This window comes from Schistocerca gregaria, chromosome 2 (assembly GCF_023897955.1).
Source record: "Schistocerca gregaria isolate iqSchGreg1 chromosome 2, iqSchGreg1.2, whole genome shotgun sequence".
Lineage (NCBI taxonomy): Eukaryota > Metazoa > Arthropoda > Insecta > Orthoptera > Acrididae > Schistocerca > Schistocerca gregaria.
In genome coordinates this window covers 208,532,408-208,549,325 of record NC_064921.1, presented here as the reverse complement: position 1 = coordinate 208,549,325, position 16,918 = coordinate 208,532,408, and the positions used below count along the sequence as shown (strand labels likewise).

General features: G+C 42.1%; 1 protein-coding gene across 1 annotated transcript in view; it reads right to left on the bottom strand.

The window, feature by feature from the left end:
* Positions 1 to 4,903: 4,903 nt before the first annotated feature.
* LOC126336703 (solute carrier family 22 member 7-like) overlaps positions 4,904 to 16,918 on the bottom strand; it is a 186,641-nt gene continuing 174,626 nt past the window's right edge. Inside the window, exons 10-11 of the mRNA XM_050000664.1 lie at positions 15,198 to 15,385; positions 4,904 to 5,382 (exon numbers count right to left, since the gene is read on the bottom strand). Coding sequence (XP_049856621.1) covers positions 5,140 to 5,382; positions 15,198 to 15,385 — 431 coding nt within the window. The 3' untranslated portion in view covers positions 4,904 to 5,139. The remainder of the gene's footprint in view (positions 5,383 to 15,197; positions 15,386 to 16,918) is intronic.

The window sequence follows — 16,918 nt, the reverse complement described above, 5'->3', positions numbered from 1 at the left end:
AACATCAAATAACAATATATTTATATGATATTCCATTCTTTTTATCAACGAAATTAAATATCTAAAGTGAATATTTTTCTATACGTTGTTCCATAGCTTCAATCAATTGTATGAAATGCAATTTTATATGTATATTTTGCTCTTTTTTATTTTATTTTTCTTTAATTGGTACTTTTTTTTGTCATCAGTCTACTGACTGGTTTGATGCGGTCCGCCACGAATTTCCTGTGCTAACCTCTTCATCTCAGAGTAGCACTTGCAACCTACGTCCTCAATTATTTGCTTGACGTATTCCAATCTCTGTCTTCCTCTACAGTTTTTGCCCTCTACAGCTCCTTCTAGTACCATGGAAGTCATTCCCTCATGTCTTAGCAGATGTCCTATCATCCTGTACCTTCTTCTTATCAGTGTTTTCCACATATTCCTTTCCTCTACGATTCTGCGTAGAACCTCCTCATTACTTACCTCATCAGTCCACCTAATTTTCAACATTCGTCTATAGCACCACATCTCAACAGCTTCGATTCTCTTCTGTTCCGGTTTTCCCACAGTCCATGTTTCACTACCATACAATGCTGTACTCCAGATGTACATCCTCAGAAATTTCTTCCTCAAATTAAGGCCGGTATTTGATATGAGTAGACTTCTCTTGGACAGAAATGCCTTTTTTGCCATAGCGAGTCTGCTTTTGATGTCTTCTTGCTCCGTGCGTCATTGGTTATTTTACTGCCTAGGTAGCAGAATTCCTTAACTTCATTGACTTCGTGACCATCAATCCTGATGTTAAGTTTCTCGCTGTTCTCATTTCTGCTACTTCTCATTACCTTCGTCTTTCTCCGATTTACTCTCAAACCATACTGTGTACTCATTAGACTGTTCATTCCGTTCAGCAGATCATTTAACTCTTCTTCACTTTCACTCAGGATCGCAATGTCATCAGCGAACCGTATCATTGATATCCTTTCACCTTGTATTTTAATTCCACTCCTGAACCTTTCTTTTATTTCCATCATTGCTTCCTCGATGTACAGATTGAAGATTAGGGGCGAATGGCTACAGCCTTGTCTTACACCCTTCTTAATACGAGCACTTCGTTCTTGATCGTCCACTCTTATTATTCCCTCTTGGTTGTTGTAAATATTGTATATGACCCGTCTCTCCCTATAGCTTACCCTTACTTTTTTTCAGAGTCTCGAACTGCTTGCACCATTTTATATTGTCGGACGCTTTTTCCAGATCGACAAATCCTATGAACGTGTCTTGATTTTTCTTTAGCCTTGCTTCCATTATTAGCCGTAACGTCAGAATTGCCTCTCCCGTGCCTTTACTTTTCCTAAAGCCAAACTGATCGTCACCTAGCGCATTCTCAATTTTCTTTTCCATTCTTCTGTATACTATTCTTGTAAGCAGCTTCGATGCATGAGCTGTTAAGCTGATTGTGCGATAATTCTCGCACTTGTCAACTCTTGCCGTCTTCGGAATTGTGTGGATGATGCTTTTCCGAAAGTCAGATGGTATGTCGCCAGACTCATATATTCTACATACCAACGTGAATAGTCGTTTTGTTGCCACTTCCCCTAATGATTTTAGAAATTCTGATGGAATGTTATCTATCCCTTCTGCCTTATTTGACCGTAAGTCCTCCAAAGCTCTTTTAAATTCCGATTCTAATACTGGATCCCCTATCTCTTCTAAATCGACTCCTGTTTCTTCTTCTATCACATCAGGCAAATCTTCACCCTCATAGAGGTTTTCAATGTATTCTTTCCACCTATCTGCTCTCTCCTCTGCATTTAACAGTGGAATTCCCATTGCACTCTTAATGTTACCACCGTTGCTTGTAATGTCACCAAAGGTTGTTTCGACTTTCCTGTATGCTGAGTCTGTCCTTCCGACAATCATATCTTTTTCGATGTCTTCACATTTTTCCTGCAGCCATTTCGTCTTAGCTTCTCTGCACTTCCTATTTATTCCATTCCTCAGCGACTTGTATTCTGTATTCCTGATTTGCCCGGAACATGTTTGTACTTCCTCCTTTCATCAATCAACTGAAGTATTTCTTCTGTTACCCATGGTTTCTTTGCAGCTACCTTCTTTGCACCTATGTTTTCCTTCCCAACTTCTGTGATGGCCCTTTTTAGAGATTTCCATTCCTCTTCAACTGTGCTGCCTACTGCGCTATTCCTTATTGCTGTATCTATAGCGTTAGAGAACTTCAAACGTATCTCGTCATTCCTTAGAACTACCGTATCCCACTTCTTAGTGTATTAACTCTTCCTGACTAATGTCTTGAACTTCAGCCTACTCTTCATCACTACTATATTGTGATCTGAGTCTATATCTGCTCCTGGGTACGCCTTACCATCCAGTATCTGATTTCGGAATCTCTGTCTGACCATGATGTAATATAATTGAAATCTTCCCGTATCTCCCGGCCTTTTCCTAGTATACCTCCTCCTCTTGTGATTCTTGAACAGGGTATTCGCTATTACTAGCTGAAACGTGTTACAGAACTTAATTAGTCTTTCTCCTCTTTCATTCCTTGTCCCAAGCCCATATTCTCCTGTAACCTTTTCTTCTACTCCTTCCCCTACAACTGCATTCCAGTCGCCCATGACTATTAGATTTTCGTCCCCCTTTATATACTGCATTACCCTTTCAATATCCTCATACACTTTCTCTATCTGTTCATCTTCAGCTTGCGACGTCGGCATGTATACCTGAACTATCGTTGTCGGTGTTGGCCTGCTGTCGATTCTGATTAGAACAACCCGGTCACTGAACTGTTGACAGTAACACACCCTCTGCCCTGCCTTCCTATTCATAACGAATCCTACACCTGTTATACCATTTTCTGCTGCTGTTGATATTACCTGATACTCATCTGACCAGAAATCCTTGTCTTCCTTGCACTTCACTTCACTGACCCCTACTATATCTAGATTGAGCCTTTGCATTTTCCTTTTCAGATTTTCTAGTTTCCCTACTACGTTCAAGCTTCTGACATTCCACGCCCCGACTCGTAGAACATTATCCTTTCGTTGATTATTCAATCTTTTTCTCATGGTAACCTCCCCCTTGGCAGTCCCCTCCCGGAGATCCGAATGGGGGACTATTCCGGAATCTTTTGCCAATGGAGAGATCATCATGACACTTCTTCAACTGCAGGCCACATGTCCTGTGGATACACGTTACGTGTCTTTAATGCAGTGGTTTCCATTGCCTTCTGCATCCTCATGTCGTTGATCATTGCTGATTCTTCCGCCTTTAGGGGCAATTTCCCACCCCTAGGACAAGAGAGTGCCCTGAACCTCTATCCGCTCCTCCGCCCACTTTGACAAGGCCGTTGGCAGAATGAGGCTGACTACTTATGCCGGAAGTCTTCGGCCGCCAATGCTGATTATTTATAAAAATTTAGGCATTGGTACTTACATGAGGAAAATCAAACCATTATAAACGTACATTTATTGACTGTATGTTTATACTCGTATTTACTAATATTTTCATATCTTTAACGGTATATGTGAACCATAATAATATTTTACTTTGTTACATTTATGATATCAGAGAAACACTCTGTCATTACATTTTATTATCCACAATTTAAATAGATTTTTATTGAATGGAAATTTACAACTGTCTTTTGATCTGAATTATGTGCACTGAGAAGAATATTTTCCAAGTTCTCAATACATTATTTTGAATTTCGATTTGTATTGTTCGTAATAGGTACACTATAATAATCATGTAATTCTCCTTCTTCTTTTATATGAAGAACTAAAAGATTATGGCTTCTGTCTGCCAATGACTGCTGTTTTTCTCTAAGATGTTTATTTAGTATGGAGAGGTTATATCTTGCTCTAAATTTTTGTCCTGTTTGTATAGTATAGAACATGTCACAGTAGCTGACTGATCATACCTTTTAGTTTTGTGTGTTCTGTGTTTAGTCTCGGTTTATTCTCTGAGCCAAAGCTAATTTTAAGATAACTGTTACGAAATTTCTTACATAGTTTTCCAGCAAATATCCACCAGGTATGGTAATGTAATTTTTTTTGCTTTTTCCTTTTTTTCTAGTTGTGCAGGTGTTGCTTGTTCATTTTAATACTTGATCCTAATTGTATTTTTTACCTACTATATGAGGACTGAATGTTGAAAAAACATACCTAAATTAGAATAACCTATTTTGCTTCAATATTCATTTTTATCTGTCTGCATTTGTGCTTAGATTTGTCGGTTCTCCATACGACTCTCAATGCCCTGTTTAGCTGTATCTTCCTCTATGACAACCACCTATTTTCTTATGTAGGTGCACGCAACTTTCTCTCTCTCTCTCTCTCTCTCTCTCTCTCTCTCTCTCTCTCTGTGTGTGTGTGTGTGTGTGTGTGTGTGTGTGTGTGTCTCGCTCTGTAGTACAAACGTGTGTGAAAACTGATTTTCATGTCCTTGTATCTCACGTTTTATTCCACGTTTATCTTCGCAAACAATTTCGGACTTATTTGATGATTTATTACAACACTTCTCTCTCTCCGCTATTTCAGTTTACATGATACTTCTCACGAGAAATACTTGTGTCTTAAATAAATTTCGGAGCTGTCAGACAAAAGGGTCTGTAAAATATTACCAGTCAAAAGGTTAAAGCGTACACAGACAAAACGTCTACAATTTGTTGGAGAGATTACAGAAAGAAGAAATCTTATACTTTCATTTGTAATTATTTAATCACAAAGAATCTGACTGAAATATGAAACGAAATTTTCAGTACCAATGTCGTGGGGCAAAAGAAAAAGAGAGAGAGGGATAAGAAAGCGAAAAACGAAAAAAAAAAAAAACGCAATATCATATGGACAGAACGCCGCAGCCACCACGAAATTAGGATAGGCTCACAGCTCACTAAGAAACAATATTTCTAATTCACAACTTTTTTTATTCTTGTTAGAGGTCACAATGTTAGAAAACTTATTCTACAGAGTATTAAAATAATACAAGAGTTGAAAAAGTCTGGATTTTTGAAGGAGGGCTCAGTATTTGCGGTCTCCGTAATTAACCATACTCACAAATTGTATCTAGTTTTGTTACAAGTTTTACTTTTCTGTTTTCACGGCGGTAGTACTTCTGCGGTTCTACAACAGTAACAGCAACTTAAGGTAGGCCGCGTTGGCTATTTCCATCTTCTCCGACGTTACCGTTGTTGACGTACTCTGCTGTCAGGTCTGGCGCCGAGAGTTTCCTCACTTTGAGTGCCTTTTTCATTCTGTGTACGTCTGCCAAGGTCTCTGGCATTTGTCGTTTCCTTGTCTCTTTGAGGAAGAAGGCGGGAAGTGAGCCGATTGAAGCTAGTGCAGACATTACTAGGAACGGAATCTGAACATCTTTGTTTTGACCCTGTAACATACAACACAATGTCAGAAACATTCCCACGTTACACAGATGGTCTTAATGCAATAGAAGAAAACGTAAAGACGTTTACCAATCAATGAAAAGTGCAACTAAAGCTAGCGATCCATATCACTTTTGGTTTATGAACTCTTCAAGCACTGTCAAGCAGAGAAAATCAGCGACACCTGCTTATCACGGGACGAGCTTACGGCTTCAAGCACACGAGCCCTTTATCATCAGTATGCTACTCTGCGGCCTAGCCTCTCCCATCGCATGCAAAATACTACCAATACTGACAAATGTATTGTTTATTTTTTGCGATTGTTAACACAGATGCTCCATTTCCTCCAAACTCGACCGCCATCCTCCGTCTCACCTCCGCGTAATTGTTTGTTGCTGTATACAAACGCACCTCAATGCGCACCCTGTTTCAGAGACAACTGTTCCGCCATGCTGTCTGTCTTACACTAATGGTTGTAAGTCCAGTAACCGTTATCCCCACGCTCAGACTACACGTTGTTGCCACACCGAAACTATTTATCCAGAATTACAAATGCTGCAGTCAGTGAAATGAAATGTGCATAACTACGGGCCATCCTGTAAATAAGGCGTGATAGAAAACGTAGTGAAGGAGTTTCATATTCATATCAAAGCGAAAGGCTTTCTCAATTTTATGCCATCTGTTACGGCCTATCGAAGAGCACATTTGTATTCTGTGCTGGTTCTAATACATATTAACGAACTTCGATTTACAGTGACGCAACGTGAAAATTTTTTCCTTAATACACATGATAAAATTATGGTAGCTTGAGAGAGATACTACTATTCCTCTTATAGAAAGGACAGCTAACGGAATAGTCTGAAATATCTGCCAGTTGTTCAGAACAAAAAGACTGTCATTACATTTTCATAAGATACGATAGTAATCAGCGTAGCCACACGATAGAAATGGCTGTGTATGTTTTTCATGTCCATTACTTGGTGGCAGGAATTCTGAATTTGAAGCAACCATGTAGGTTTATATTCGAGTCCTCTATCCTACTTGATACATGTTAATTATTTTCGACTTGTAAAATACATGTACGGCAATTAAAAAAAAGACAGTAACACATCCTACTGATATGACTGTGACTACTGACTATGAAAATATCAACAAATTAGACTAACAGTAAATTTTGGCAAGACACAGTACATACAATTACATAGTTTTCCCAGAGCTTCAGTACCTATCATTACTATCTATTCAAACAATAAAACGTGAGAGGTTTCTTTAATAAAGCACTTTACTTAAGCTATATTTGGAGTAGTCCTGATTACAACTGTAGGTGATTCATAATCTCTTTTTATTATTTATCTACAACAAATTTATATTAATTATACCCCATGTTAGTCCCAGGAGGGTCTGCAGCGTCCATTGTAAGACTGGTGTTTTAATGACAATAAATCATTTTACTGACCCATTTATGTCGTTTATCATTATCAAAAGACTGTACTAAATTTGATTGTAATTCCGTGAATAGAAACAGTCTCTAAGAAGACTCCTAAGGACTTATGTTGTTACAGAAATTGTTAATGTTAAAGGTTTAATATTATTATAGAGACCTTAAACCGCGAACGAACGAATTGAGGAAGGGAATGGTTAACTGCACGAATGCAGATTGAGATTCCTTAACTGTTAATGTTGTGTAATTATGTGTTATAGGCATACCACTGTCATACATTTCTACACAGAAGTAGACATGTCACGTTTCAAATTTCTTTTTTTTAAAAAAAATTACCGTACTATATTTGAGTACAGGGTGAGTTGTGTTGAGACGTAACACCCCTTTTGCTTCGTGAACGGTTCATAATAGCAAAATGGGGTTTCTGACAAACCATAGTCCACAGAGCGGCGCGTCATTTAGTTAATTCTCTTAAGACTGAAATACATGCTGAAACTTAATCGCAAGGAATGTGAATTCTATTTGCGGCATAAACTCTCCCAAGCAGGACTGTCATGTGAGAATCTGTCATTATATGCACTAAGATGGGAAGCCTACACTACTAAGACCAAAAGTATTGCCTTTCCGCCCTACGTTATACATCATAGATTTAGGATCAGCTACGAGAGTTGTAAACTATGTTATAGCTTCTAGCGTATCAGAAGGTGCTATGGGAAAGTGTTTCAGAAGTTACGTATATACTCACGTCAAAGCAAACAACTCTTGTAAAAACAAGTAAACATGGGAAATGCTGGTGTTCTCACTGCAATAACCTATTCCGATTGCCTTATATTTCAATTTAGATGCATGTCTCAGATACTTTTGAGAACAGTATCAACGCCTCAGTTACAGTATGTTTAAAATTAGTTGCGAGGTTTGACGTTTAGATGACTGGAGCGGGACGTGACGCTGTTGCCCAGGTAACACCAACGGGGAGACGGGTTTCCCCACCATGTCATAAGTGGATCGGCTGGTAAAGCGCTCCTGTTGCCAGACCATGAATAAACAGCACGCATTAGATGCATCAACGTTCGTCTGCTCTGTATTTCGTGGCACTGAAGTGTTCTTTAGTCATCAGGTATTATGAAGAAGTTTTTTGTATTGGTGTTGCATTAACAACAACATTGCAGTACATGTGAATAAGACAGTTTCAATAAAAGTGTCGACGAACACGTTCATGAGCTTGGAGGATAACGTTCTGCTGCAAAACATTTCCCGCAATCCCACAAATGTAATGGACAAAACGCATTACCACTCTGTTGTGATGCATAAAGCTTCAACTATGCAGTGAAAGAAAATGGATATTTTGCAGGTACAAAGAAATGTTCCATGAGGTAAAGGCGAACCTAGCATGTACACTCCTGGAAATTGAAATAAGAACACCGTGAATTAATTGTCCCAGGAAGGGGAAACTTTATTGACACATTCCTGGGGTCAGATACATCACATGATCACACTGACAGAACCACAGGCACATAGACACAGGCAACAGAGCATGCACAATGTCGGCACTAGTACAGTGTATATCCACCTTTCGCAGCAATGCAGGCTGCTATTCTCCCATGGAGACGATCGTAGAGATGCTGGATGTAGTCCTGTGGAACGGCTTGCCATGCCATTTCCACCTGGCGCCTCAGTTGGACCAGCGTTCGTGCTGGACGTGCAGACCGCGTGAGACGACGCTTCATCCAGTCTCAAACATGCTCAATGGGGGACAGATCCGGAGATCTTGCTGGCCAGGGTAGTTGACTTACACCTTCTAGAGCACGTTGGGTGGCACGGGATACATGCGGACGTGCATTGTCCTGTTGGAACAGCAAGTTCCCTTGCCGGTCTAGGAATGGTAGAACGATGGGTTCGATGACGGTTTGGCTGTACCGTGCACTATTCAATGTCCCCTCCACGATCACCAGAGGTGTACGGCCACCATGATGCCGGTGTTGGCCCTGTGTGCCTCGGTCGTATGCAGTCCTGATTGTGGCGCTCACCTGCACGGCGCCAAACACGCATACGACCATCATTGGCACCAAGGCAGAAGCGACTCTCATCGCTGAAGACGACAAGTCTCCATTCGTCCCTCCATTCACGCCTTTCGCGACACCACTGGAGGCGGGCTGCACGATGTTGGGGCGTGAGCGGAAGACTGCTTAACGGTGTGCGTGACCGTAGCCCAGCTTAATGGAGACGGTTGTGAATGGTCGTCGCCGATACCCCAGGAGCAACAGTGTCCCTAATTTGCTGGGAAGTGGCGGTGCGGTCCCCTACGGCACTGCGTAGGATCCTACGGTCTTGGCGTGCATCCGTGCGTCGCTGCTGTCCGGTCCCAGGTCGACGGGAACGTGCACCTTCCGCCGACCACTGGCGACAACATCGATGTACTGTGGAGACCTCACGCCCCACGTGTTGAGCAATTCGGCCGTACGTCCACCCGGCCTCCCGCATGCCCACTATACGCCCTCGCTCAAAGTCCGTCAACTGCTCATACGGTTCACGTCCACGCTGTCGCGGCATGCTACCAGTGTTAAAGACTGCGATGGAGCTCCGTATGCCACAGCAAACTGGCTGACACTGACGGCGGCGGTGCACAAATGCTGCGCAGCTAGCGCCATTCGACGGCGAACATCGTGGTTCCTGGTGTGTCCGCTGTGCCGTGCGTGTGATCATTGCTTGTACAGCCCTCTCGCAGTGTCCGGAGCAAGTATGGTGGGTCTGACACACCGGTGTCAATGTGTTCTTTTTTCCATTTCCAGGAGTGTATAAGGCGAAGGTAATGGAACCTGTAGTGCTGTAGAAGCCAAAACTTCACGCCACCGCATCAACGAACTGGCTAACGGTAAAGGGAATAACATAATCAGGCTTCCTCCGTAATATGCTCATTGAAAGCCGACAGCGTATGTGACCCTAGGTGAAAAGTAATGTGGCAAAAAAAGGAAGAAACAAGAAGTTTACGCTCAGTGATGCCTAAATGCTGACCAAAGAAGTCACTGAAAATGTGGCACGACGGGACTGGTCTTGATTTGCCAGCCATACCAAGAAGGTAGTTCAGGAGACATTGATTCATGAAGAACTGTAACAAGTTTTAATGAATACTTTACTTCTCTTGTTGCAATGTTGCTTCGTTTGTCAAAACACAGAAGAGTTCATAAATATTGATCTCACCAACATTCTAAAGCAGTTGAAATTGCGACAGAATCCTGAAAGAGTGTAATTATATACTAGCAACTGTATGCTAGTCAGGTCAATAGTCTATGGAACAGCCCATTCTTAGTATAAAAATAAACTTGTAATTTCTGCACTTATATTGTCACAAAACCCACAGCAGTTCTCGTTTCACCATATCGATGACTCTCTATAATTACATTATTTCTTTGAAAAAATTTGTAATCGTTTAAATATCGCGGTAGATATAGAAGTTTCTCATATTAATCGTACGGCATAACACTCTCGTCTTTGCACCCTATCATTTGCCAATATTTTGTTTGGATATTTCAAACCATTTATGAGATACTAGGAATTTATGGATATTTTATTCTAGTTTTTGCTGTGATGCAGGAGTTCGTCACAGAGCGCTTTAGATACATTACATTTTCTCGAAATTAGATACAGATGGCAAAATCCTTACAAATTTAAAAGATAAGTATATACCATCTACATTTAATACGCAGCAACATGTAACCTATCACGCACCTAACACAAATTCATAGCGATATCTATTTTTCACTGCAAATTAAGAATTTCTTGCAGCGGTTTACCTACTTTCGAAATATCACTATGACTATAACCATTAACGAAATAATAGCCAGTTAACCATGAAGCTGACGAATTAAACTATAAGATGTGTGAGGATCAGAGTTTATTATCGAACAGTTTCTTTAAAAACGTTTGAGAAAGGTAGGTCAGCTTGCACGGCTTTCTATTAATACTGTCAAGCGAGCCTGGAAAGTTCCGTGCCGAGTACACTCAGCATAACTCATACTGTGGTCGATTGCTGATGCGCCCAGCACATTCTGGCAACTATGCTTCCCTCCACTCGCTCCATGCTGAGCTCTCAAAAGTCGCCACTTATTTTAAACGTACTATAACAAGCTTTACATCACTGTACTCATATCATTAATAGCTTTCGAATGCGTCTATTACAAAAAAAAGAATAGTGCTTCAGTTACGTTTTTCCATATGCGATGCCAGAGCCAAAAAAATTATTAAAAGAGCATTAAATTTTCCTTCTGGCTGTAGTACAACCACTGTCACCTGTATCATGTTATCAGCTAATGTCGGCAATGATGTGCCATTTTCAAGTGCTAGACCTGTCATCGTAGTGTTGCACGTCCGCAGCTCGTGGTCTAGAGGCGCCGGCACGGTAGCTCAGCGTGTTTGGTCAGAGGGTCAGCCGCCCTCTGTAATAAAAAACTGAGTGAACGGATCAACTTACAACCTGAAACGGGGGTCTTGTGACGTCCGCCCCGAGCAGATGTAACGAACTAAAACGAACAAAATGAGATTAAAAGAAAAAAAGAGGCTAGCATTGCTGCCTTTGGATCACAGGGTCCTGGGTTCGATTCCCGTCAGGGTTGGGGATTTTCTCTCCCTGCGGACTGGGTTTTTGTGTTGTCGTCATCATTTTATCATCATCCTCATCATTCGTGACAGTGATTAGATAGGACTGTGCAAAAATTCGTCTGTGAAAAAAACTGGGACTTTGCATAGGTCATCATCATCATTGTAATGTTACACTGTCACACTGTGATGGGTGTACAGAAATGTGCTTCTGTCGTTGAAATATATATTGCCGCTGTCATAGCGGTGTAATATCTCTTCATATTCGATGAATTATTCTGATACAATTCTACCCTTGAATGACGTTTACTAATTTTCTAGCTTCATACTCGCAGAATCCATGCGCAAAGTAGTTTCATACAATAGCTATGCCATGAGCGCATGATTATCCCTTGTAGTACTCTCACTGGTGGTTATTAGAAAAAAAGCTTCCGAGATTGTCTTCGTGCCGATTAGCCTGAGCTTTGTTTGAAGAACTGTAATCTGATTATTGAGATTTATGACAAAGGATAACTGATACGAAATTGTACGATTAAAAGATAAATTGCTCCATCATATTAAAGGTGTGTATTTGACATTTGAGAATTACTGATATTTATCGATATACTGCGTAGTTGTTAATCAGAAGGGAACTTCCGAAAGACTGGATACGAACCTGCATTTAATAATCCAAGAGCTCCATTACTACTTCGGAAGGTTAAACTTCATCAAAGCCAAATATCCGCTTGATCTGAGGTTTCCCGACTGATTATACAACGCTCCCAAAATTACGAGGCATTTTATTTGTGCAGATTAGCAGACTGCGCAAAGCACAAGCCTCCAGAGAAGAAGAATCATCGCCTGATTTTATTCTAACAAGAAAAAATTCTGAATCATTTTGAGTGAGTGAGCTACGACTGTGTTTCATATTATGAATGAGTGATTGCTCGAACGAATTGAGAACTACATAATTACATAGGTAGGAGGAAAAATTACAGCGGATTCGAGCGAGAACTGCATTCCACGCTCATCAACAATTTGAAATTACATTACTCCCGTTTGACATACATACACAACCACAGAGATTCGAAATGCATCACACAGCACATTGCTCTACAGGGATAGATTCGTCACTACCCAGTATGCGTCGAATCCACCCATGTACTGCAGTGTTGTGTGTAATGTGAGTGTTTATGTTTACTACCATATGCCACTGTGTAGTGAATTAGTGATTCAATGTTCAGCTGAAGTACCATCCTGCTTGTCTGTTGACGTCAGTGCTGGCGATGCGTTCAAGCCACGTCACGGCAAACACAAAACTACAAAATAGCCGAGCAAGCCAAGGCAAGGCGAGGAGCAGCCGTATGAGCCGTATGAGCAGTCAGGTCTGGGTCAAGGAAGTGTCACCATCTTGGAGCCAGCGCCATGGCAAGTAACGGCTTCTGGCAGCCAGTTATAGAGGCACACACTGTGTATGGAGGATGGAGTGGCTATTGCCATCATTGGGAATGGAAGTTCAAGAAGATGGAGAGTCTGCAGCGAACCATCACGAAAGCAAACAAGCGAGCAGCTGAGATGCGAGTCAGCTGTGTAGAAGCTCTGCCAGTTGTTCCGTTGTCAAAAGGTCGACTCCCATCACTTCTAGTGTGCACCACTAAAGCAGTAATGTTATTTTAAACCATTGATGAGTATTGTAGCATCGTTCTCATTCGAGTGTATTTAAATAACAGGCTCTTACTTGTATACACCAACTACAGGAAGACAGTGTTAAATTACAATGATTGGAGTAGCACAGGAAAATGGCGCATCACCAAAGTAGCTGATCTTGTGATGCAAATGATAGTGATTGTATAACAACCAAGGTGGAAAATGGTTTTGTTTTTAATAGTGTTTCAGTATCTTGGTTCATACAACAGTTAGGAGGATTAAATGTGAAACAAAATTACATTATTTTCTATATATTACCAGTTACCGATAACTTCATTTCAGCATCTTCAACTATTCGCGAAATAGTACCATATGGCAGAACTTGCAAATAAAGACTTTGGTAAATCAGCTTATATATCACCTTCGGCATTGTCGTTGTATACTCGTAATAAGAGAAAAATATCTGTAAATGAGTCTGTATTCATTTGGGTCAAAGGTAAACGAGTATGTGAATATGTAGTGTTTGTTGGTGACTGTATTTGTATTTTCATAAATAAAGTGATGTGTATGCAAACTGATCTGTAGCGTCAGCTTATGTGCCGTCGAGAAATATCATCTTTTAATACACTACTGGCCATTAAAATTGCTACACCAACAAGAAATGCAGATGATAAACAGGTATTCATTGGACAAATATATTATACTAGAATTGACATGTGATTACGTTTTCACGCAATTGGGGTGCATAGATTCTGAGAAATCAGTACCCGGAACAACCACCTCTGGCCGCAATAACGGCCTTGATACGCCTGGGCATTGTGTTAAACAGAGCTTGGATGGCGTGTACAGATACAGCTGCCCATGCAGCTGCAACACGATACCACAGTTCATCAAGAGTAGTCACTGGCGTAATCTGACGAGCCAGTCGCTCAGCCACCATTAACCAGAGGTTCATTTTCTGTATCCAGAAAGGCCCGTACAGGACCTGCAAAATACTGTCGTCCATTATTCTGCTGAAATGTAGGGTTTCGCAAGGATCGACTGAAGGGTAGAACCACGGGCCGTAACACATCTGAAATGTAACGTCCACTGTTCAAAGTGCCGTCAATGCGAACAAGAGGTGACCGAGACGTGTAACCAATGGCACCCCATACCATCACGCCGGGTGATACGCCTGTATGGCGAAGACGAATTCACGCTTCCAATGTGCTTTCACCGCGATGACGCCAAACACGGATACGACCATCATGATGCTGTAAACAGAACCTGGATTCATCCGAAAAAATGACGTTTTGCCATTCGTGCACCCAGGTTCGTCGTTGAGTACACCATCGCAGGCGCTCCTGTCTGTGATGCAGCGTCAAGGGTAACCGCAGCCATGATCTCCGAGCTGATAGTCCATGCTGCTGCAAACGTCGTCGAACTGTTCGTGCAGATGGTTGTTGTCTTGCAAAGGGCCCCATCTCTTAACTCAGGGATCGAGACGTGGCTGCACGATCCGTTACAGCTATGCGGATATGATACCTGTCTTCTCGACTGCTAGTGACACGAGGCCGTTGGGATCCAGCACGGCGTTCCGTATTACCCTCCTGAACCCACTGATTCCATATTCTGCTAAGAGTCATTGGATCTAGACCAACGCGAGCAGCAATGCAGCGATACGATAAACCGCAATCGTGATAGTCTGCAATCCGACCTTTATCAAAGTCCGAAACGTGGTGGTACGCATTTCTCCTCCTTACACGAGGCATCACAACAACGTTTCACCAGGCAACGCCAGTCAACTGCTGTTTTTTGTATGAGAAATCGGTTGGAAACTTTCCTCATGTCAGCACGTTGTAGGTGTCGCCACCGGCGCCAACGTTGTATGAATGCTCTGCAAAGCTTATCATTTGCATATCACAGCATATTCTTCCTGTCGAATACATTTCGCCTCTGTAGCACGTCATCTTCGTGGTGTACCAATTTTAATGGCCAGTAGTGGAGTTGTTTAAGCATTCATAAGCATATAACCTTTTTAATTACGTTTAGAATTTATGTATGTTAAGCCCAAATGGTTGAAAAGTGGGATACTTGTTCTCTGACAGTCCGCCCCTCCACCCGTGTGGGCTAAGGGGGAATGAGACGCCTATGAAGGGACAGAAGTAGAGGAGAGGTTACCTGGAAGACGAGGTAGGGCGATGCGACGCTGGCAGCGGCTCCCAGCATGCTGTAGAAAGAGATGCCCGTCTGGCGCAGACACGTGGGGAACGTCTCGAGTGCCAGCACGTGTAGCGGGCAGAAGGCGGCGCAGATGAACGCCTTGCTCAGCGCCAGCAGCGTCATCTCCGCCCAAACCACGTCCCAGCCTGAGGACAAACCAGCAACTGCACTGCTCTGCTGTCCTAAGGGTGAGCGGCGCCAATGCTCCCACGCGCTTCGTTGGTGTCTCTTAAGGATGAAAACTGCACAGCAGTAGAGGAGCCTACACTGACTACTCTGAAGATAGGATCTGAGCGTCAGAAATAATTATATTGCAAGAAAGAAAAATACCGACGTCAGCCACTCGAAGGCATTGAAATAACTCAATGACGACAAGTGAAAATTTTTGCCTGATTTCCCATTTTATGCAATCGGTCGCGTTAACGCTTCGGCTACCCAAGAACGCTTCCCGCCCAACCTGAAGTCCCAGATTGTCGCACACTACTTACGTAGTGCCTCCCCCCCCCTCCCCTGTCCAGTTTCCTCACTCCTCACAGTACCTCCCATGATTCGTGCAACATATTGGACCTAGGTTGCATCCACACTGGACATATCATGCTGTCAGGGCCTAGATATTACTATCATTCTGAAACGCCACAAAAAACAGACACCACACTTGTAAGAGTACTTATTCAAATGGTTCTAATGCTCTGAGAACTATGGGACTTACATCTACATCTACATGACTACTCTGCAATTCACATTTAAGTCCTTGTCAGAGGGTTCATCGAACCACAATCATACTATCTCCCTACCATTCCACTCCCGAACAGCGCGCGGGAAAAACGAACACCTAAACCTTCCTGTTCGAGCTCTGATTTCTCTAATTTTATTTTGATGATCATTTCTACCTATGTAGGTTGGGCTCAACAAAATATTTTCGCATTCGGAAGAGAAAGTTGGTGACTGAAATTTCGTAAATAGATCTCGCCGCTACGAAAAACGTCTTTGCTTTAATGACTTCCATCTCAACTGGCGTATCATATCTGCCACACTCTCTCCCCTATTACGTGATAATACAAAACGAGCTGCCCTTTTTTGCACCCTTTCGATGTCCTCCGTCAATCCCACCTGGTAAGGATCCAACACCGTGGAGCAATATTTTAACAGAGGACGAACGAGTGTACTGTAAGCTGTCTCTTTAGTGAACTTGTTGCGTCTTCTAAGTGTCCTGCCAATTAAACGCTACCTTTGGCTCGCCGTCCCCACAATATTGTCTATGTGGTCTTCCCAACTTAAGTTGTTGGTAATTTTAACACCCAGGTACTTAGTTGAATTGACAGCCTTGAGAATTGTACTATTTATCAAGTAATCGAATTCCAATGGATTTCTTTTGGAGCTCATGTGGATCACCTCACACGTTTTGTTATTTAGCGTGAACTGGCACCTGCCACACCATAGAGCAATCTTTTCTAAATCGCTTTGCAACTGATACTGTTCTTCGGATGACCTTACTAGACGGTAAATTACAGCATCGTACTTAACATCTGAGGTTATCAGTCCCCTCGAACATAGAACTACTTAAACCTAACTAACCTAAGGATATCACACACATCCATGCCCGAGGCAGGATTAGAACCTGCGATCGTAGCTGTCGCGCGGTTCCAGACTGAAGAGCCTTGAACAGCTCGGCCGGCCGA